The 21,879-nt window shown below is 45.6% G+C and overlaps 1 protein-coding gene across 2 annotated transcripts in view; it reads left to right on the top strand.

Annotated features, from left to right (window-relative positions):
* Nucleotides 1–21,879, top strand: part of ASXL2 (ASXL transcriptional regulator 2) — a 328,414-nt gene that overhangs the window by 246,088 nt on the left and 60,447 nt on the right. For both annotated transcript variants that reach the window (XM_069233648.1, XM_069233649.1), the window contains 2 exons: nt 9,846–9,961; nt 15,893–16,028. In XM_069233648.1, coding sequence (XP_069089749.1) covers nt 9,846–9,961; nt 15,893–16,028 — 252 coding nt within the window. The remainder of the gene's footprint in view (nt 1–9,845; nt 9,962–15,892; nt 16,029–21,879) is intronic.

Genomic DNA, 21,879 nt, shown 5'->3' with positions numbered 1-21,879 from the left:
GAAAGATGTTGCTACAGAAGCAATACACAGAATTCCAGTTATGAAAATCATGACTATTTAAACTAACGTAAACCTGCGAGACTCAAGTGTAGCTCATCCCCAGGCCTCTCCTTGAGCACTGCCAATGTACATCCTCCCCATGATCCTTGAAGATCACTAGCTTTTTATGTGGAAGTGGCAATGGTATTTCCAAGGGTGGAGGTGGTCGTGCTCCAGATCTAAAATCAGCATCCCTTTCCACGCATGCAAGAGCCCACGTGCTGCTTAGGGGTAGTGCAGTGTGAGCGCAGGACCGCGCAGGATGCAGTCACCATGCCTGATGCCTAGCTCTTTGGTTTTGTTGGTGGTCATTGAAACCCTTTATTACACCCTTCATTGCACCTTGGCCTCGCTAAAGCTTAGCATACCTTGCAGTTTTTCAAAGAAATCAAATTGCAAATGTTGTACAACTGTGAGAATGTGCATGCTGAAGCTTTCACACATTCTGTAAGGCCTCTTGCAAGTTTGAGGGCTACAATGAGTGTATACTTTGTAGCTGTCGATCAGTATAGTTGGTTCTAGTGTTCTGCTTTTACAGTGTGTATTTGTTGACACAGCAGAGGCCTTACCCTCACATGTGTGCCAGCAGGGTGTTAGTATTGCAGCCAGGTACAGTAACAGAAGCTGCAGGCTGGCCAAATCTGTATTCCTTATCTTTGTTTTAAGTTTGTTTGTTTCTTTACACCAGTTACTGAGCATAGCTGCCGAGGTTGCAGATTGCTATGTGTGACGTTTTCATAATGCCAGTGTAATTATGAGTGACATTTCAACAACTATGAGTGACACTTTCTCACCAGCAAAATCAAGTGATGAAGACCAGGGAACTGTATAAATATTGTAATATATTGAGAATCCTATACCTCCCTTTGTACACCAGCACCACCTTGTGGCCTTTAATAAACACTACTCGGAGCTTACATAGCAAAGTGAGAAACTGGAACAAGGTTTCACCGCCCTTCAGGAGTTGCGTGACAATCTCAGGCATTGCAGTAATGCAGGAAAATGACTGGAAATACGTTATTCTAACGCGAGATGCGTGATACTTGGCAGGGCTGACTGCGACCACAGCCTCCAGCCTGGACTGCAGCGTCCACAGTGCTGTGCTGTGCTGTGCAGCGCGCTGCAGTCATTATGCAGCGGGCCAGGTGTGGATTCCACCAGTTCACAACAAAATGCATTGTGCTGCTGTGCCTGACTTTTTGCCACTTACACTGCTGGAGGGGGTTCTTTCCAGACAGCCCCCCCCCCATTTATCAATCCTTGAAACTGTCCTGCTTGTGCCTGAGGTCTGACCACTGTCCCGCTGAGTGATGGTAAAGAGGCCACAAATTATGTGGCATAAGATGACCAAATCCAGCTCACAGCACTGTTGTGCTGACCCCATGGTGTGAGATTTGAAGTAAACACGCCTGTAGTGAACAACGTAAGTTATTGTCCTCGAAACAGACCGGTGCAGTGAGCATGAGATGCTTCAGGGAACTCAGTGGCTGTCCACAGAGCCTTCGCGGTCTGTGTGATTTCCTTCATGGCACCCTGTGGCCAAATCAAGATTACAGCTGATGCCTCGTTTCTGCAGTCAGTCGAGCTACCACTAATAGTCTGCAGTGGTGATCTTTGCAAAACGGTGCAGCGAAATTCGCAAAATTTATCCCTTTGGCACATTTGAGCGTAAATCGTTAAATTGCTAACAATGTGTCGCATATTTCCGTGACTAAGGCTTTGCATCACACGCGCTCTGTGGAAAACAGTGTGCTCGAGAAATGCTGCTGTATATAGATAAGCTTTGCAGAAAGGTACATTTGGAGGGAAGAGCTCTGCGTGCATTATCCAGCTCGGCTGGGTTTGATGAGAAGGAAGATGATGTAGGGAGCCACATGGAGAAAAACGAGCAAAGGTCATCCAGGAAAGTTTGCAAGGCTCAAAAAATCAGGAAAGGCAGAAAAAATCAGTGGTGGAAAAAAAAATGTTTCAAGCTTACTTGTGGTTCGACAGGTACTCCGCCATTTTAGTTAACATCATGTACCGCAGACACACACATTCTCACACATCATCACTCGTGTGTGCACCTACAAAATAACAGGGCCGCATGATCACACTTTTTTCTTTAACTTTTGGACTTGCTGTACAGCTTTGCCAAAAGTATTGCCAAAGCCAATAGGTCCCAAAGGTGATAGCTGTTGGCCTTGCAAGTGCTTGTTCTTTTTTGCCAATGCTGTTCAGCCTTAGCAAGAAACCTTGCTTAAGACAAAAGGTCAGTTAATGCCTTTCAAAGGCAATGCCTATTGGTTTTGCCAACACATATCTGTATTTGGCTTTGAGTGGAAGGCTGTCCAGAGCTCAAAGTCCTCACCGTTGTTTAGGACCAGCATTCTCTAAAAAGAGATGCTCTAGAAATCAGCCTGCTGGGGCCCTGCAAGCCTCATCCGCATCCCACTGAAGCTGCATCGAGCTAGTGGTGTCAGACTTCACCTGCTCCATCCGAAACACCTGTAATTGTATCAATCACACCCTGGCTTTAGGATTGACTCTGCCCTGGCATCTGAGGGTGGCACGCTAGCTCGCGGGGAGTGCCTGGTTGGCAGATTGTTGTATTTGCTGGGATCCCGCATGGGGCGTGCTGTATGAGTGACCAGAGGGGTGCTCCCCTCTTGTCTGGGGTGCAGCCTCGCAGTGTGATGGAGAAGGCGTGAGAGATGGGCGACTGCTGATGGCTGTCACCATCCGGCTGTTACAAAGGCCTCTCCATGCTCGTTGTTATGTTTATGCTTTCAGCTCATGGCCCGTGCAGACTGCAGCATTTGCATCATCTACGTTTTAGAAACCCACAGAGCAACCCGTGCCAGGCAGAGATCAAAGGATGCTAGAAAGGAACTTGGTTACCTGAGCGGTAGCCATGAAGCTTTTTTTAAATAAGTATATTTTATTGAATTTTCACAGGTGACCTGACCATACCGACCAGGAGGATACCAAAAGCATGTTTTAGAACATGCAGTACCCAACAACTTAAACCAGGCACACAGAAGTCCCATCCACGCCCCCATTTCCATCGTCTGCTTCTTACAGTTAATGCTACAGACAATGCACGGCAGCAGTGCTTAATTTGTAAATAAAAAGGTGCCGGTGCTCAAAGCCCTCCTCAAACATGCGGCTGCTGCAATTAAATGTGTGAACACGGAATACTCAGGAAACGTAATCCTGAAGCCATCTCGGGCCTCTTCAATCCATTTAAAGCCACTCTCTGCCCCTTCACCTCACACCTGCAGCTTTCTCTCATTGTGACGCTTTTTCGTTTTTCCCTTCATCCCTATTTCCCTTATGTGTATTTTACTCGCAGCAAATGCTTGAGGCAGAAGAATAAGACCCGGCCCTCAAAAAAAAGTGCCGGTGCTCCGCACCGGAAACAACAGGCACAAATTAAGGACTGCCCAGCAGTATAAAAACAAGTACTGGACATCCCAAAGGTAGGAATTTCGTCACCTGTGCTGAATGTACACGATCGCACGGGTGCTAAAGTGATACCTCTGTTATCCGCCCACCTCTTGGGATGCTTCTGGGGACATCCACTGCCATCTCAACCCCATGCAATAGTCTAATCCTTGTTTCCACGCTGCAAGGGCGGGGCATGATCTGCCTTCCATGCTTTGGCTATACCTGGTTTAGCGGTGGTCAGGCCCAGGACCAGTGGGCTCTCTTGTATCTGCTGCCACCGAGACCACCCGTGATATGAAGCTTTTTAAAGGCAGGGATGCTTCTGACTGCTTTGCAAACGCACCTCGTGAGCGAGGACAGAAGTGGACGAGCAATCAAGGCTGGAAACCTGAGCGGAAATGACACAATCTTTAAAAGGCCCGGATGCCACCTATTCCGGTCAAATGATCATCAAGGGCTCCGTGCTCCAGGACCCACCCAGGCCCCCAAAGGCAGATCTGTTCACACATTCTTAGTGCCACGACACCATCTCAGTGGACTACTCTGCGCTTTAAAACGTGACAGAGGCTGGTGCCTTGTCCATGCTCCCTCCTGTGAGTACCGCGCTAGCGGCAATTCATGTTTCAACCTCTCAGCATTGTTTGCAGTAACTTTGATCCCTGCTCCATTTGTTCATCCATGCTCAGTTTGAATGGTGAAGTAAACTGAGCTCCCTGAAGCATCTGATGCTCACTGCACTTGTCTGTTTCGGGGACAATAACTAGCGTTGTTCCTACAGGTTTTTTACTTCAAATCTCACACCATGGGGTCAGCACAGACCCTCTGTGCTTCTGTTTTTTCCTTTTGTTGGTTGATTATAATATGCAAATGAGATCAAAGGGCTTGTGTAGCAATCAGCGTTTTTTAAATTGCATGTGTGTGCCCTGCTGCTTCTGCACAGAGATGCCCCGTCAGCATGTTTGACTGTGATATGTGCTGGGTGTTTATGGTGGCAGGCTTGAGGAGGGCGCTTAGAGCCGAGCGGCTTGATGCCATCATCTGAACCCATATAGACGCTATTCTCCTGTGTGTGTGAGCGATTACTTCACAACAACTGTAGGAATGGGTGAAACCACTCCTTAGACTTAACCGCACACGTGGCAAAGCCTACAAGCACATGGATCCCTTCCAGCTCTTTGGAGGACGGGGCACTGGGAAGAACCTATTGCTGTAGCGATGCACGGTAATTCCACTGGTTCCAGTATGTGGTGGGTTGCCTGGTCCTTCCATAGGCTGTGCCGACTGGCAACTCATCTACTGTGAGCTATCTAGAAAATACATTCATGTGAAAAGTCCTGTTAGTGCTGGTAAATGCCTGAAGACCTGTAGACTTTTGCCCTAACTATTTTGATATATAATTCTGTAATTTGTAGCAGATCTGTTTGGTCTGGACAGGCCTGTCCAATTAGTAGTGAGTGGTTATTTAATCGGCCGCCAGCAAAGTTCCCAGACTTTTTCACATTTTATATGCATGTCTGTTGATGGACTAATGGACTGTTATATGATATCATACGGGGACATTGATTAGATCACATTAATGCTGGGAGGATGTCAAAAAGCTAGAATAACTGCCCTCCTTTTCCTGGCTAGAGGTAGAAGGCAGTGTAGACATAATTTACTATGTCTATGAAGTATGGAGGGAACCTTGGTTAGACCCCAGTGTGTCATTAGGTGCATTGTGGGTATTCAGATGCCAAGTGGCAGCTGGCACTTCTTGTATTGGTTGGTGAGGCACTTCTTATGGTTGGGATGGCGTAGTTGTTACATTCCTTATGAAGGTGGAGGTCATTGCAAAGCTATGCTGGGTAAAGGTCCCTATTTTGGATCAAGTGCTTGTGTCTGTCGTTTTGGCGTGGTGAGCTCTATAGAGCTGTTCCTTCACTCAGGATTGTGCTTATACTTTTAGAAGAGTTATTGTTCTGGGCTCTATCCCAAAGTCATTGACTGCTGTCATTATCTTTGGAACATCCATGTGTTATCTAAACTTTATATGGTCTTGGATGCTTCAAAACTTGGCTGCCAATGACTTCCCGCGATAGGGGGCTTATCAAGAGAAGTTGGAGCCTCCTACGTATTTCTTACTGTAATGCAGCATGATGGTCTGTAATGCTCGCCTGGATAGCCGTGTCCTCATTTGTTCATATAATTGAAATGTAATTCGTAGGTATAGTGGTACTTTTTTGGGAAGCTCTATGGGCTTTGCAGTGTGCCTTGAACCTTGCTTGTCTACCTACAGACAGCAGGTAAAGTCTTTGCAGGACTGGCCTCTTTTTGATGAAGAGAGATAGTTAAAATTTCAAGCTTGGGAATTTTCGCTGAGAATTAAGAGAAAGAGACTGCAAGTGGTTGCAGCCACAAAGAAGTAGCGTGGAGTGTCACGCGACAGAGACACATCAGGTGGAATTTCCCTTCCAACTAGACAATCAGCTTGGTAGGTATCTCCAACATGTTGGAGGAGACTCCAGGCTGGGCCCGCCAGCTAAACACCCGGGCTACCCAGACACACCTGCTTTGTACACAGCAGCCATTGCTGCTTTTATTCTTCCCTGAAGCTCTGTAACCTGTTCTCCTTGCAAGTGAATAACAATTGTATCTATGACAAGATTATGGATGACTTTATAATTCTCACTCAACATTTGACGTCCTTGCTTGCTGGTGATGTATATCTTAAGTGAGATATTCAATGTACTGCCCACAACCCCCTGCCTTGTGGACCTGAAAAAGGTCTATTTTGAGTGGTTTGGTTTCGGGCGATGAAAAATTAGTTTATTTTCAAGTACATTGTGGTCAGTGGCTGATATCTGACCTCCTAAAGAAGAAATCCTTTATAAAAGTACCAATTCCTGTACTTTGACAATTCCATGAAGCTTGCGCACTATAAGAAAACCAGATGAGACTGTCAGTTCACACAGCATGCAAACTGAGCCAGTCTCCACAAATATGAAATCTGATTTATTTATTTTCTAAAATTCTCTATCATATAAAAGTCTAATGAATGCAAATTAAATCCAATAGGCAAGCCAATAAGGAGTGGAGGTTGACCATGGAGACCTGTGTTGCCTCTAAGAAGCTCCTATTGAAGCGTGTCCTATGCACATAGTAAGGTTACTTGAATAGCCGAACTCACCCCTCATATTATAAAAGGGAGCATAAACATTACTGTTTAGTTCGAAGGAAGTCACATTGCGGGTAATTATAGCACAGATTTGGTAGCTCATTCCTCCCCCAAGGTTTTTCATTGTGAAGTCCTGAAATATTGAGTGACTAATTGCATAATTTAGATTCACCACGAGGAACGTCTTTCATGGTCTCAGAAGGCAAATTATTTCTTCAAGAAAACAATAGGGCACATTTTCTGAATTTCCCAGAATGCCCCACTGTCCATTTGGCAAAGCTTCCTGTCCAGAGGCTGCTAAATTGCCAGCAGAAACATTACTATGTGCTGTGCTTTTGCAGCTGCTCACCGTACTTGATATCCATTTTTTGGTATACCCCAGGACACTTTGATAAGCAGGGTTGTAGGGTTGTCTCGTGTTTATAGATAGTTTCTATGAAGACAGTAACATGTAGAAAGATGTTGGACTGCTCATGAGCCTTACATAGGGTGAACATAGCTAAGAAGTATGGGAACGCTGCACATTTGATCGATGAGAGAAGAACAGGAATTTGTGCGTGTGGGTACTGTGTGTAGGCGGGGAAAGGGAAGTGTTGTGTTGTAGTCTGTCGATAATGACACATACAATGTGTCAAGGAGAGCGTGACCCAGATCTCTGGGTCGAAGATCATGTCTCACTTGTGGGTGGTGCTTGAGCCTCAGTGACACCTACCACACAGTTGGACCATCAGGGCAACACTTCTTCTTCACCCCAGATTGTGTGTATGACACTAAACGCGGCTTGAGATCCATGTGCTTCAGAAAACGTGTCAAGCAGTGAGTGTGGCAGCAATACCCTTGACCTCCAGGCGGAGTCACTGTGGAGTATTGAGCCTTGACCCGTCAGGCGGTGTAGCAGTCGGGACCAGTGGTCCTCTGAGGATCCCAGATCAGGGCTTCTCTAAGAAGTTAAGGTAGTGTGGGGGGCGTGAGGAAGCGGAGCTGCCCTGCATTTTTCTACCCTCCCATTCCATTTGCTTCTCGTTTCAATGTGATTTCCATATTTCTCACACATGGTTTTCCTTTTTTTTTTTTTTTTTTTTTTAAAGTCCTTTGTGTCTTTGGTGAATTCTGACCCCTGGGTGCCAGATGTTGTTCAGTGTCATTCCCGTACATTAAGACTCCAAAATTGACCTTAGCAGTTGTATCTACTTTTCTATGCACTCTTGTTTGTTGATGAGTTTTCATCAGTCGAACCTTGAACCAAGGAGCTAAGTTTATCATTTGCAATCTAACACCAGCTCTATAACTTGCTATTCTAGTCCCCTTTTCACTTGGCTGCTGCCACAAAGAAGTGTGTCTAGAGGCCACTGGCTTTGTAATGTCCCCAGTGCACCCTTACAAAAACAATTGGTTAGATCAGTGGTTCCCGACTTTTTGACTTCTGTGGACCCCCACTTTATCAATAATGGAACCCAGGACCCCCACTGGATCACTATTGGAATCCGGGGACCCCCCACCCCCAATTGAGTCATTACTGAAAGCTGGGGACCTAATCTGTTAAAATTATTAAATTTTCTAAGCACAGTCGTGGACCCCCTGAGGAGGCTTCACGGACCCCCAGGGTACCCCAGACCACAGGTTGGGAACCACTGCATTAGATCATTATAAGGAAGAATCTATAGATTAACCATCTTGTGTTGCAGGTAAACACCAAAGCCCACCCCGTTTTGCTCCATGTTTTGGTCTGACATCACCTGTGGAGGAGTCACAATAGTGCTTTGTCAATGGTAACAAAGGGCTTTGAATGAGAAACACCACATCCAGGAGGCAACTGAATAGAACAAGCATTGGCCAAAACCAATAGGTCTTGCCTTTGCAACCTATCGCATTGCCACTATTTTTTAGTCACGCTGCACAGCATCTTGATGCTATGCAGCATGGCTAAAATAACAAACAAAAAAAAAAAACTTTGATGCATAACTAAAAAGAAAGGACAATGGATAATGCTCAACCCAAACCCCAAGCTTGCCTGCAAGACTCTACCAAGATATAAAAATAAACCATCTAAGAGAACTGCCCTGTGCTATGCCTCCAGTCCCCTCTTTAATTCCCACTGTTGGAATGTGGTCTCATCTGTGCGACCCTATTGAGAGCTGCTTGTTTCCCAAGTGTCTCTCCAGCCTGACAAGCGTTGATCCATTCTGTAGCATCCTTCTCCAACGAGTAGCTTGTGAGCTACTGGTCGTTCTCCAGCTACCTAGAAGTAGCTCTCCTGTGTGCAGAGCAGTCTACTAAATTCAAAGCTCCTGCTTGGTTGAAATAATATATATGTACCAACATTGAAAAGCATTTATTTGATTTGAAAATGTATGTTTTTTTCCACACCTTATAAGCTGATCCTTGGAAAAAAGAGGTTGAATTTAAAAATTAAATTTAATGCTGATATTACATTCGTAACTCGTAGTCTTTTCCGCACCTTATAAGCTGATGCTTGGAGAAAAGAGGTTGAAGTTGAAAATTATATTTAAAGCTGACATTTCATTAGTAACTCATAGTCTTTGAGGGGCCCATTACTAATATTATTTGCTTGGTGCCAGAGGCATTGCAGCTGTGGTTGTGTATCCACACTGACAAAGACTTTTTTTACGTTACTTCTGACAACCCTCCCAGATAAACTGGGGCGACTACTGCTCTTATCTCGAATAGGGCAGCCACTAATGTAACTTGCCTTGGGTGGTCACTATTAAAGCACTAATGAGATTAGTAGTTTGGAGTGATTTCCCTTCAACATTAGTAGCTCTTATTACAGAAAAGGTTGGCGACCCCCTGTGCTGTAGAAATGTTTGGTTTTGTTTTGTTTCTCTTTTCTACATCCTTACCATTTTGGTTTGTGATTACATCAATATGTGTCCAGGTGCAGCCCAGTAACATGTTCAGTAACTGAAGATACTTTGAACCGCTTTCAAAACTCCTACACACTGCTTCTTACCGCCTTTTTATATAATACATAGATGGGGATTATGCATATTCCCCTTAAAAATGTGTATTATAAATGCATTTAAGGGGAGTGAACTCATTAAAATGAAACATTTCACATTGGCTTGTTGCATTTTCTCAGACGAGACACTGGCTTGTCCTCAAAGGTAGCTGAACGCGCCAATGCCTTACAAAATATTTAAGTATTCAAACTTCATGCATGATTTATTTTAATGTCTTTATTTCTTTATGTTTATTTCCATAGTTCCGTGTAGACTTCCCCAGCCATCCTCCCCTCAGTCAGCCTGTCTACCTCCCTCCATTCCAGCTGGTAAAGTCATATCTCCATCCCAGAAGCACAGCAAGAAGGCAATCAAACAGGTAACTGGGTCACAGGAGTGAGCCATGCAGCCCTTGTATGTGTGCAAAGTTGTCTCAGCGTGCAAACCATCAGAAGTGCTGGAAGGTGGCCTTGGTTCTTATAATAAAATAAATCAGAAGAAACCTTTCTGTACCATTGTGATTGCTGGCCAGATGTGCAGGCCAAGGACTTGACTCCTAGCTTAGACTCTGCATCAATACCTTTCCATCATCAAAAAGCTTTGTATTCACACAGCTCCTCCGCCTCATGTCCGCAGCGCCTGATAAAGTCATTCCTTAAAGTAGAACAGTCAAGCACCAGGACTACATACCCACTGTCGAAGACCATCTTGTAGGTTGGTGGGAAAGTGCAGCAAAGAGTACAATCTGTACAATCCATGGCTAAGCTCATATGACAGTTTTGCCAGAGAACTCAACAGAAGCAAACAAAAGATCCTAAATTATTCTTGTTTCAATCATGTGTAATGGTGGCTGATCTTCAAGCTTCCCATCCAGCCTGTTAGGAGGCACCCGTGCAAGCGAGAACAACTCGTCTTGATCCTGGACGTTTGTGTGTACAGCTTAGGGTGAATATAATAGACTACTAATTGTACTATATTACACCAGCAGTTGTAGTATATTACACCAGCCGCGGTGTAATAATGGTTCTGACTGTGTGTCCATTGAAAACGCATTATTTGCCTATAAATTTGACCCCTATGAACTGGTTTGCAAAAAACTTGGCAAGCTACTTATTGAGTCAGCTGAGTTTTGCCATTTCAAGTTTCTTGAAGACTTATAGAGGGGAAAAAAGTTAAGGAGTGAAAAAACAAGTGATTTCCCATTTTAGCTCCCACAGGAAGTTTTGCAGGAACTTTCAGCCTGAACAGCTAAACTGATTTACACCAAACTTTACTTGAAAGTTGAGCTTTACTCAGAAAAGGTTTTATTTTTAATTTTTTTTAATTTTATTTATTAGCGAGTAAAAGAGTTGCTGAGCTGGATTTAAAGGGTTTAACAATGTTGTACATCTCTATGATTTTAAGACTTGTGAGTCAAGACTCGTAAATCCTGTGAGTCGCATTTTGAATTTTTACCAAAATGTGATTAGCTGATAGGACTGTAAAAATAGGTTTTCCACAGTTTGAAAACTTACAAGTTAGCCATGATTCGCGAGTTTCTACTGAGCAAAAAAAAAAAATTCCACGGCGAATCCACAAAGTGATCAACCCCAGGGTAGTGGTCAGTGGTACTAAGACATGTGGAAAATACATCTCTTGAGAAAAAAAAGCACTAAAAACGGTGCACGACTCACTAGTTGGAGCTAACTCTAGAGCTTAAAAAAGCTCCCATTAAAAAAAAAAAAAAACGGAGAAGAAAAGCATTAGAATAAGTGTCTGGCTTTGCTTGGTTGGCAGGAAGTACAGTGCAGGACCTATGCCCAACCCCCGCTGTGCAGAGCTGCAGGTCAGGCGCAGGGCCAGAGTGTAATCCAGGCCCTGCACCCAAATCCTGCTAGGCAGATTGGCTGAAATGTACAACCACTGAAATTTGCCAGTCATGTTTATAAACGTAAACAGCACGCCATAACTCACATCGTGCAGGCCAGAGGGTGGGGAGGGAAGCACTCACTGTACCCTGATTCTGAGTGGTCCCTTCCCTCTGGAGTAATTAGTACCTTTATGAGTCCCCCTGGGTATAACTAAACTTCAGCCTAGAAGGTCACAGCCTCCAGGCTCATTAAAAGGTATTTGGGTCTTTGTAGCCTTTCTGTACTAAGAAGAATTTGTCTGAGACTTGGCAACTGAAATGAAGTATCATATCCAGTATTTCATTAAAATATATATTTGTGTCACAGGAAGTGTCATAAGTCACCTTAAAATGAAAACCACTTCCTCAAGGAAAAGCATCTTGCAGCGTTGTGGCAGGTGGCACTAGATGCAGGAGTCTGCGCCGCTTGTGACCTACTGGATCATTCTCCTGTAGATCACATGCGGCGCACACTTCTGCCATCTAGTGTTAGGCCCACAATGCTACAAGTTGTTTCTCTTTGAAGAAGTGGTTTTGATTTTGAGGTGACTGAGCAATATGAAGACACCATGTGCAGAGAAGAATTAGTGTGCCGTAAAGAAGGTGGGAGAGTATTAAATATTGCCCAGAGGTATCTGCCTACCAAGCCGTATCCAGGGCATGGGTGTGGCGCATGTGAACTTACAGCACTGTAAGTGGCAAACCGATTATTACAGGTAAGTAAGGCTTTCTGTTTGCAGCATATCAAATCAAATCAAATCATTAACATTTATAAAGCGCGCTACTCATCCGTGCGGGTCTCAAGGCGCTAGGGGAAAAGGGGGGGTTATCGCTGCTCGAACAGCCAGGTCTTTAGGAGTCTCCGGAAAGCGGAGTGGTCCTGAGGCTGGTGGGGAGGCCAGGTCTTGGCCGCCAGGAAGGAGAAAGATCTCCCACCCGCCGTGGAGCGGCGGATGCGAGGGACAGCAGCAAGTGCATAGACTGTAAAGCAGCAGCCAGGGCTCTCACATGGTGTCTTGTGAGCAGAGGCAGGAGATCCTTGCCATTAAGATTCAGAACAGTTTATCCCACCTGTGCTTCCTGGTGGTCATGAACATTTATTTAATAGTGTTTGCTGAATGTGTGAATGGCCGACAATGTAGCTGCTTTAAGCATATCTGCTAATGAGATGTTTCATAGAAATGCCATTGTGGTGTCGTGCACTTGGAGTATGTTGTAGGAGTGTTGTGCAGTGTGTGTTTGGCTTTGGGATTACACAGCTCAATGCATCTGAAAATCCATCTCACCAGGCTTGTTTTTGAGAAAGGATTTCCAAACTGCATCTGAGCAAATGCAACAAACATTTGTGTGGATTCCTCTGTATTGTCTATGCACAGCCAGCTCTAGGGTGGTGCAACCATTGCAGCTGCACCTGGCGCTGACCTCGGTGGACGCTGTGTTTAGAAATAACCAAGGTTTAAAAAGCACCTGCTGCAGAGGTCCTTGTGTGTCCAGCAGTTTTCAGGCAATATTAAAAATGTCATGCTAACTCTGTTGATTAGTTTTCCTGCTGGAGAGTGATCGGAGTTTTGTCTAGTGGCACTTTCCGCTCATGATAAAGTAGGGAAATATGCCTGCTGCACAGAATGTGTACCACACAGATCACCAAACTGTATTTTATGTGGATCACTCAGTAGGTTACTGTTTTTGTCCCAGAGATCCTTTTGTTACTTGTAGTTCATAAGTTATAATCCTAATATAGCACAGTGAGCTATGAACTGTCATCGAAGAGCTGCATGGAAACTGCATGGTATAGGTAATAACGTGACTCAGAAAGTGTGCTTTTTTCCCCCCAGTCTTCCATTTTCCTAATGTTGGTAAAAAAGGGTTCAGGGTAGAGATACATCCTTATTAGTAAAGCCATGCACTGTGGTGCGTTTTAAATCCCGAGTCTCTGCTTCCCCAGAACTAACACTCTTAAAATATACTGCCTACTAGTATCGGTGACGTGTGACTCCTACACCTTGTAACCCTCATTATCTCTTGTAACATTTCCTATAGATTGATTTGCACATGTATTTTTTAATTGGCTCTTCATCATGTGTATGATGTAAAATGCTCCGATACCCTGCACTCTTATGAGTAGCGCTATAAAACAAATGAAATGCATGTGAGAGAGGGAGAGATGAGGGGCACTGGTGGAGCATGACAGTGAGGGAGTTCGTGGAGAAGGCATCGTTTTTTGGGGACAGGGGTTCAACAAAGGTTGACGCACTCGGCACTAGAAGCACTAAAGCCGGCCCTGGGTCTACACAGTATAAGAAGGACCTTATAACATCTAGAGTACGGAAAGCCCTCTTTGCTCGAAACTGTGGATGTGGGGGAAAGTTGGTAAGTCAATCGATTGATTAATATGGGAAGGTGAGACCACCTTAGGTAGAAAATGAGGCTGAGTAAGCATCGGCGACCCCTACACGAGGCTGCAGCAGATCTTCTAAGGAATATGACATGATGTAGGATTTGTACTACACCAACATGTTTTTTACCTTTTATAAAGTTGTTAACCTGATCTCTTTTACCAGAAGCATTGAGGGCCTCCCTGGGTTTTAAGATGAGTCTACCATCAAAATTGATGTTTTTTTCTGTAGTATGATGTGCTCCGTGAGTAGTTACTGCAGCTCTAGGAGCAGGCAACACTGAATATTCTTCTCCACAATTAATTCAGAAACAGCCCTTAAATTTTCATTTTACACTTCTCTATTGCTGCCAAGCAGCTCTGATCTTTAAAGCGGCGTTGCAAACTAAAGGGAAACATATTTAAAATATTCTTAAGACCTGCACTATTAAATAATACAGTTGTAATCTCTGTTTATTTTTAGGATAGTGCCAAATAGCCTGCTTCTGCTTCCCAGTAGGGCACTCTGAGCTAAGGACTCAGCTTGGGGTATGCTGGTCTGTAGTTTGGCCTTTTTTCTGCTTTATTACACAGACCAGACAGTGATCTGCCCGACTACCTTGACTTGCGAAAGCCCGTTTCTCCCATCACCTTACACAAATTCCTCAGAGCATTACTAGAAGGTATTGTGCCCGGGAAAGCAGCCTGGAAAGTGCAATACTATGTGGTACATCCCAGTTCCACTAGGGAAACTTGTGTCTGGTGCAAAAACTGCCCAGGTTTATGACCACATTATGGGCCTGATTACAACTTTGGCGAAGGGGGTTAGTCCGTCCCAAATGTGACAGATATCCCACCCACCGTATTACTAGTTCCATAGGATATAATGGACTCGTAATACGGTGGGTGGTATATCTGTCACATTTGGGATAGATGTATCCCCTCCGCCAAAGTTGTAATCAGGCCCTATATGTTCCCGCTAGTAATATTTGCACCCTACGGATCTGATTATAATTGGCCCAGATAATTCTGACCTTTACACAAACTCCCATTGGTCCAGGGGGGTCAGGATTGCAGGTTTTGCAGACTTTGTCGCACTCTGCACCGCTGGGTGCGATAAGGACTGCCCTCCTCGGCTGGACAAGCCTGGCAGACATTTATTAGGGGGAAACGGGCCAGTAATTTTCGTGCAGTGCAGCTTCTGGTTAAATGAGCACCAACGTCGGTGCGTTATTTACCCTTTACCAAGAACAAAACTCAGAGGAGCTGCGGTTTATCACATCAGATAAATTCTGAACCCCAAGATGTCGGATTTAATCGGATGCAGTAAATACCAACTACCTCTATCAGGCACTTCTCTTCAGACCCTACCTCTCTCCATTAACCCAAAACACTGAAGACCTGTGCGCACAAAGCCCCATGCAGCCGAGGGGCTGGCTCAGGCCTACAGTACTGGGTGCATGGATTACAAAAGTAACGCGCATTACCTTTTAGATGCCTCGGCTGCAGCACACACCCTTTGAACTTTTGAAGAAAAGTCTTCCCCTGGCATGCCTGTTTTTATCCATTTAAAGTACAAATAAAACGCTTTATTTCAGTCGAAAAAAGTAAAACAGTAACTTACTTTCCATAGTTTTTAAGAATGTGAACCAGCTATGTCTGTAAGGATCAATGGATTACAGGTAACTGGTTCATCCGCCTGCTTACTTAAGACATCACCGTGGGTGGGGGAGTTGCCAGGCAGGGAATGGCACACAGTGGTGACTTGGCTGACGTCGAGGAGGGATTTGAAATTTAGCAAGTTTTCTCAATAGTTTCATAATCCCAGTGTTTGGTTGCGCGGAGCAGCATGGACGATGAGAAGCAGCGGAGGGCGCAGCCCGGTGCAAAACAAGAAAAAGTCACTGTGCCCCTGGGGCTGGGTGGAACTAGGATCTGTCTGCAACACTCTTTTGCTCTGGATTTCTGGAGCCCTTCTGGTTTGTAGTTGCTTTGCAGCTTAAAGTGTAGTGTTTGTACTCCACATTCTTATCCTTTTTACTCTTCAGGCCTTGAAACAGCAGCAACAGCAGAAGAAACAGCAGCAGCAGCAGGAGCGCAAAGCAGGCATGCCTGTCTCCTCCAACCAGCACATCCTGCTCAAGACGGTCAAGGCCGCCAGTGACCCGGCACCAACAAAAACAGGTTTATATGATTCTTTTTTTTATTTATGCAACTTTGTATAGCGGGGACATGGCCCGAAGGCTTCAGAGCGCTTTACAACAGTAGCAGGAAACAGGCGTCCAGCAAGTTACGGTAATTACATTCAGGCATTTGCACCGGTAGATGAGACCAGGACGCCTGCAGCAGACTGGACTGAGGTCGTGTACAGTCCAAGCACCGATAAAGATGGCGGCGTCACATAACAAAGGTAGTTAGTATCCTGGCGGAGAGAGTGCTTGAGTGTGGTTGGGTGATTAACCAAGGGGCCTTTCAAATACAAGGAGCTTGCGGTCCATTTTGAAGGTGGCCAGGCGGGTGGCTAGGCAGAGGGACGGAGGCAAAGAGTTCCAGATTCTTGTGGCACTACCAGAGAATGACTGGCGCATGTACTGTTCTCGACTGAAGGTGGGGGCACGAATTGGGCATTTCTGGAACCCCTATTTCCTCCAGAGATTTTCAGTTTATCGTTTCGATAGGAGGGTAAAGAGGAATGCAGCGCCCTCTGGGTAATGCAGGCGGTTTTCAATTGGGCCCACGCTTGAATGGGAGGTCTTTGGAGGGTTAACAGTGCAGGGGAAATGTGGTCAAATTTCTTGAGACCTAAAATGAAGCGAGCTGCTGCATGTAGTTTTGCTCTCAGTGGGCCTACGTGAGCTTTGGGAATGCCTTGGGAAAGGGCAATTCCATAATCTAGTCTGGCGAGAACAAGAGACTGCACCACTGCTTAGAGGTCTTGTTCCAGAATCAATTGTCAGATGGCCCAAGGCTGCCTAAGTTGGTGTTGTGCACTTTTGGCCGTGGCTGTGATGTGCCTGTAAAGACTGAGATGATTGTCGTGGGTAATACCGAGTGATCTAGCGCTGTGTACAATGCAGGGAAGCCATCCAGGGTGGGAAAGTTGGCTACCCATTCCAGCACTGGGGATTTTGTTTTCCGAGGTGAAATCAGAAGCCATTCAGTTTTAGTTGCGTTGTTTTAGATGGTGGTTAGACATCTAATTGTCAGTTTTTAGGAGCATGACTGAAAGGAGGGCAATGTCTTCAGGGGATGAGATTTTCATGTATATTTGAGTGTTGTCGGCGTAGAGGTGGAAGAGATTCCTAGAGTTTCTGAGACTCACTCAGTGGTTCTAAGTAGGGGTTGGAGAGGGGGATCGAGCATTGAGGGGACCTCTTGATTTACATCGACTGGTCTCTAGATCGAGTTGCCCATTTTCACAATTTGGGAACGGTTGATTAGGTATGAGAAGAACTAGTTGACGACTGTGACTTCACATCCCATACGTTGTTCGAGTGCGAAGGAGGTCCAGATGGTTGACCGTGTTGAATGCAGCAGACAGGTCCAGGAGGAAGGAGTTACCGGAGTCGAGGTTTCTAAGGGAGTCATCCTCTATTTGGAGGATCACAGTTTCTGTACTGTGGCTATGTTGGAAACCGGATTGGAGAGTGTCTAGCAGGTTGTTTGATGGAATGTGTGACGCGAGTTGGGATGCTATACAGCTTTCAGTGACTTTCTCTAAAAATGGGAGTGTGGAGGCTGAGCAGTAGATGTTAAATTTCTCTGGATCGAGAGATTGTTTTTTCACGAGAGGAGAGACTTGACCCACTTTTAGACGTTATGGATGGAAATAGGCCCTGTTGGAGAGAGGAGTTGACCATGTTGGTCCATATGGGGAGTAGGTGTATGGCAAGAGATTTGCTAACAGAACCTGGAATGGCATCCTGAAGGTGGTTTGACGGTTTCACTTTGGAGATTGTTCGCTGTAGATCCCGTTTGAAAATTGGGGAGAAAGAGGACCATGAATGCAGAGCCTTCCACGGTAGAGTCTCTGTTTCTGGAGATTCACTGGTACGTAGCAAGATATGGATCCCTCTTTTTTTATAAAAGAAATCTACAAAGTTGTTGCTGCGGACCACTGATGACTCAGGAGTTAAAAGTGGTGGTGGTGGGGTTTGTGGTCTGTGGGAGAATCTCGAACACTTTTGTCTGTTCTGTGCAGAATTCATGAGCGATCTGATATGGTATGATATGATATTATTTGGCTCTGAGAATTCGGCCTTTGTTTTGTTTTCCTGCTTTGCAAAGCTTGTCCATAATCAGGTGAGAGGGTGCTAAACTCCAATCTTTCTCATATTTTCTGATAAGCTTTTGTTCTTCTTTAAGTTCTTTTGAGAAACAAGGATTATAGGGCTTTTGTCTGAATAATTTGCACTTCATGGGTGCATATTTGTCAATAGGCATTCCATACAGGAGTTGTTCTTGTTGATGGCCTCGAAAATATCAAGGTGAGGTGTAATCGAAATTAAAGTAGGATGGGCCATATCGGCCATGGTTTCAGTGTCAAGGTTGGATGTGTCCCTGAACCATATTTTCTGTTTCTTGGGTTGCCCAGATGTTTTGGTATAAGAGCTGAATAGGCAGAATGGTATCAGTTTGTGGTCGTACCAGTTGACTGGAATGGGGTTGTATGACTGTAGTTTAGGGGAATTGGAGATTATCAGGTCCACAATGGCACCTTTCACTGGTTGCCATAGAGACTGGTCCACAGGCAGCCTGCCATCTAGCCCCGCTGCACCTACGGTATATGGTAGAGCATGTGGAGTTCAGATACTGGAAAACCAAACTAAATTACTCATTCTGTACAATGTGTTGTAGAAGTTGTGAGAATAAAACTGGGGATACTGGTGCCTGACCTTGCTAGGAGGTCAGATTTTGGATAAACCGCGTAACACTCGGGCCATTCGCATATAGCCCAATATAATGGATGGATTTGTAAAAATCTGTTTGATGGCTGATGTTTTTTCGAAAGTCCAGAGCTCAGAACTGAATTTGCTTGCATTTACATATAAAAAGTCAATAAAGTATAAACAGAGCTGTTTAAATAGCAGACAAAGGACACTTTAAAATGCAAAGAGTGTAGGTGCATTCAAATAACATTGTGAAGTGGGGTAGCGAACTTGATATAAAAATCAACATTCAGCTTTTATATGAATGTGCTCTGGAGTCTATTGGAAACAAGCCTTCAGTTGTTGGACACTCCGGGTATGGAAGGGAGACATGGCACATCAATGGAGATGTTTTCTTCCCAACAAACTGCTCTGAGACATATGGTCTCTTTCTCTGGAAGCCAGTCGGCCACAAACATTGCACGTTTTATGGCCAAATAAACATATCTGAGGACTGCAATGAGTGTGAATATGAATCCCGGATGGTGGCGGAGAGAACATTAAAATAACAAATCAACTCGGGCAGGATAGGAAATGTTATAACCAGCCAGGGGCACATGTTGTAGATCACAGAAGGTGGGTGGGCAAGTGTTTTGTTATAGTTTGTGCGATCAGAAAGTAAAGGTGTATCCCGCATATGCTATAGAACCATTCCATCAAAGAACTTATAATGTAATTGCACCTCTGAGTCATTATCCTGTAACTCAAGCCCACTGGTCCCATGTAAACCAAAGGCATTATTTCCGATTAAAACCAGACTCTATAATTAGTCCAAGTGCTTAATGACAGGTTCTCTTTTCAGAAATGAATGCTATTCTTTGCTTGACACGCCAATCTCTTTGCTGATCTACTCCCAAGGGCTTTTCTGTCATGTCACAAGTTTCATATCTCTAGGGATGCTGTTCAGATCTTCGGGACATGAACAGACAAGGCTTGCCTACAGTTTTTTTATCTTCTTGCAAAGTTTGGTCTCTAGTCTAGTGAGAGCCAAGCTCCTGGTGTTTCTATCTGGCATAGAAAAGTCAGCTTCGTAAAGCTAAGTCTATTCTGCTTGTTAGTCTGAGGACCATCTTCAGATCGACACATCTCTCTGTTCCCCTTGATGCAGAAAGATTAGATACCACTGGAACTTTACAGTTCCTAGTTTTCTTACCAGCTGCCATTACATCAATGGAATGGAATATCTTACAGTGCCTACTAGTTCTATAATTCTGCATGGCTTTTGGTTGTCAACTAGTCCTTGATGAGAACCCAGGAAAGGATACAGATACCATAAGTCACAGGACCCCTGGTACATGGCTATCACTAATATTTATTGCAAAATTCCTCTGTGATTCTTGGTCCTCCAGGAACGGCTGAGCTAACCACCCACCCACGCAACCTCCCACAATCACTGTCCTGCACTGTGATGAGTGTCCCTTTCTCGACATCTTCTGGTTCCCCACACTCCCAGGAAGTGGTAATTTTCCTGGTGGATGTTGGTGTCCAGTCTTTGACCTGCTCACCGTTTCCTAGCTCTCACGCTACAAAAGTGTTTGCAACGCTTACGATGAGCTTCAGTTGCAACTTCGAAGAGTTGTGCAACGTGATTTGCCTTGTCTGACCACCGCAGACCGTATCATGATCCATGCTACGGCCTGGCGGTGTTCCTCCTGCCGGAGGACCCACTCCAAGGAGGTAAGTCGGGTGCTCCGACATGGGAGGGGGTGTTGTGTGTGTGGGGGGGGGTGTTGGTGTATGATTGTGTGTGCGTGCATGCGGGTGTGTGGCGTGTGGAATGCGTGTGTGCATGAATGGGTGTGAGTGTGCATGTATGTTGTGTTGTGTGAATGCTTGTATTTATGTCAGTGTGTGTGGATGTGTGTATGTATGCATATGTGGGTATGAGTGTGTATGCGTATGTATGTTGGTGTGTGTGCCTGTATGTCGTGGGGGGTCAGAAGGGGGAGGGGAAAGGTGGAGGAGAACTATGGGGTGGGGGAGGGGGCGGACAAGACCCTTATCAGTGTCAGGAAAGGAATTCCCTGGAGCTCTTCCCACTCGGCCTCTTCACCAACCCTGGAGCTTCTCCCACTCAGCCTCTTGCCACCCACCCTGGAGCTTCTCCCGCTCAGCCTCTTCACCCACCCTGGAGCTCCTCCCACTCACGCTCTTGCCACCCACCCTGGAGCTTCTCCCGCTCAGTCTTTTGCCACACACCCTGGAGCTCTTCCTGCTCAGCTTCTTGCCACCCAACCTGGAGCTCTTCCCACTCAGCCTCTTGCCACCCATCCTGGAGCTCCTCCTGCTTGCCACCCACCCTGGAGCTTCTCCTGCTTCCCACCCACCCTGGAGCTTTTCCTGCTCAGCCTCTTGCCACCCACCCTGGAGCTCATCCCGCTCAGCCTCTTGTGACCCAACCTGGGGCTCTTCCCACTCAGCCTCTTGCCACCCACCGTGGAGCTCCTCCCGCTCAGCCTTGTGCCCTTCCCGCTCTTCACCCTGGGTTTTACACGCCCCAGTGCCCTCCTGGCAGGAATGTGATCGAGGCAGCCTGTCCCGCGCTCCTCTGTCACAGAGGCCGGCTCGACACACCCGGACAGCATCCCTCCCGCCATCTTATCACGGGATATTCCCCAGTCCTTAAGCGGACACTCAGCTTTGTCTGTGGAAAATGAAGATGAAACAAAGGACAAGATGTGCTCAGCCGCGGCGCCCGGACTCCGAGCGGCCTGATCTGTGCCAGCGCCATGTGACATCTGCAGGACCCGAGCTGGCGCCGCCACAGGGGGGTCCCCACATTGCCCAGATGATGGATCTAGGGTTTTCCCAGATAGCAAGACGTGTTAATTGCCATTAAGCTCTCAGTAGACTCCGACTTTGCCCGACAACCGAGGGAATTACTGTTACTAATAAACAGGGGCACTGGGCCTTATTTTAAATGTGCTAAAAATATCACGTCACGCAGTTTCACGCTTTTGTTGGCGTGTGGGAGAGTGGTTCGTGCAGAAGATGCCCGGAGACTTTTTCTGCTCTAACCAGTCTTTTGCTGGTATCATGGACTTCATTTAGGGGTCACAGCTGCAACCCTGACTTGCCCCTTGCGACCCCTGGCACTGTATTCGCGA

The sequence above is a fragment of the Pleurodeles waltl genome, chromosome 5 (genome assembly GCF_031143425.1).
Source record: "Pleurodeles waltl isolate 20211129_DDA chromosome 5, aPleWal1.hap1.20221129, whole genome shotgun sequence".
NCBI lineage: Eukaryota > Metazoa > Chordata > Amphibia > Caudata > Salamandridae > Pleurodeles > Pleurodeles waltl.
Note: the sequence above shows the minus strand (reverse complement) of the source record. Positions and strands in the feature narration are given on the sequence as shown.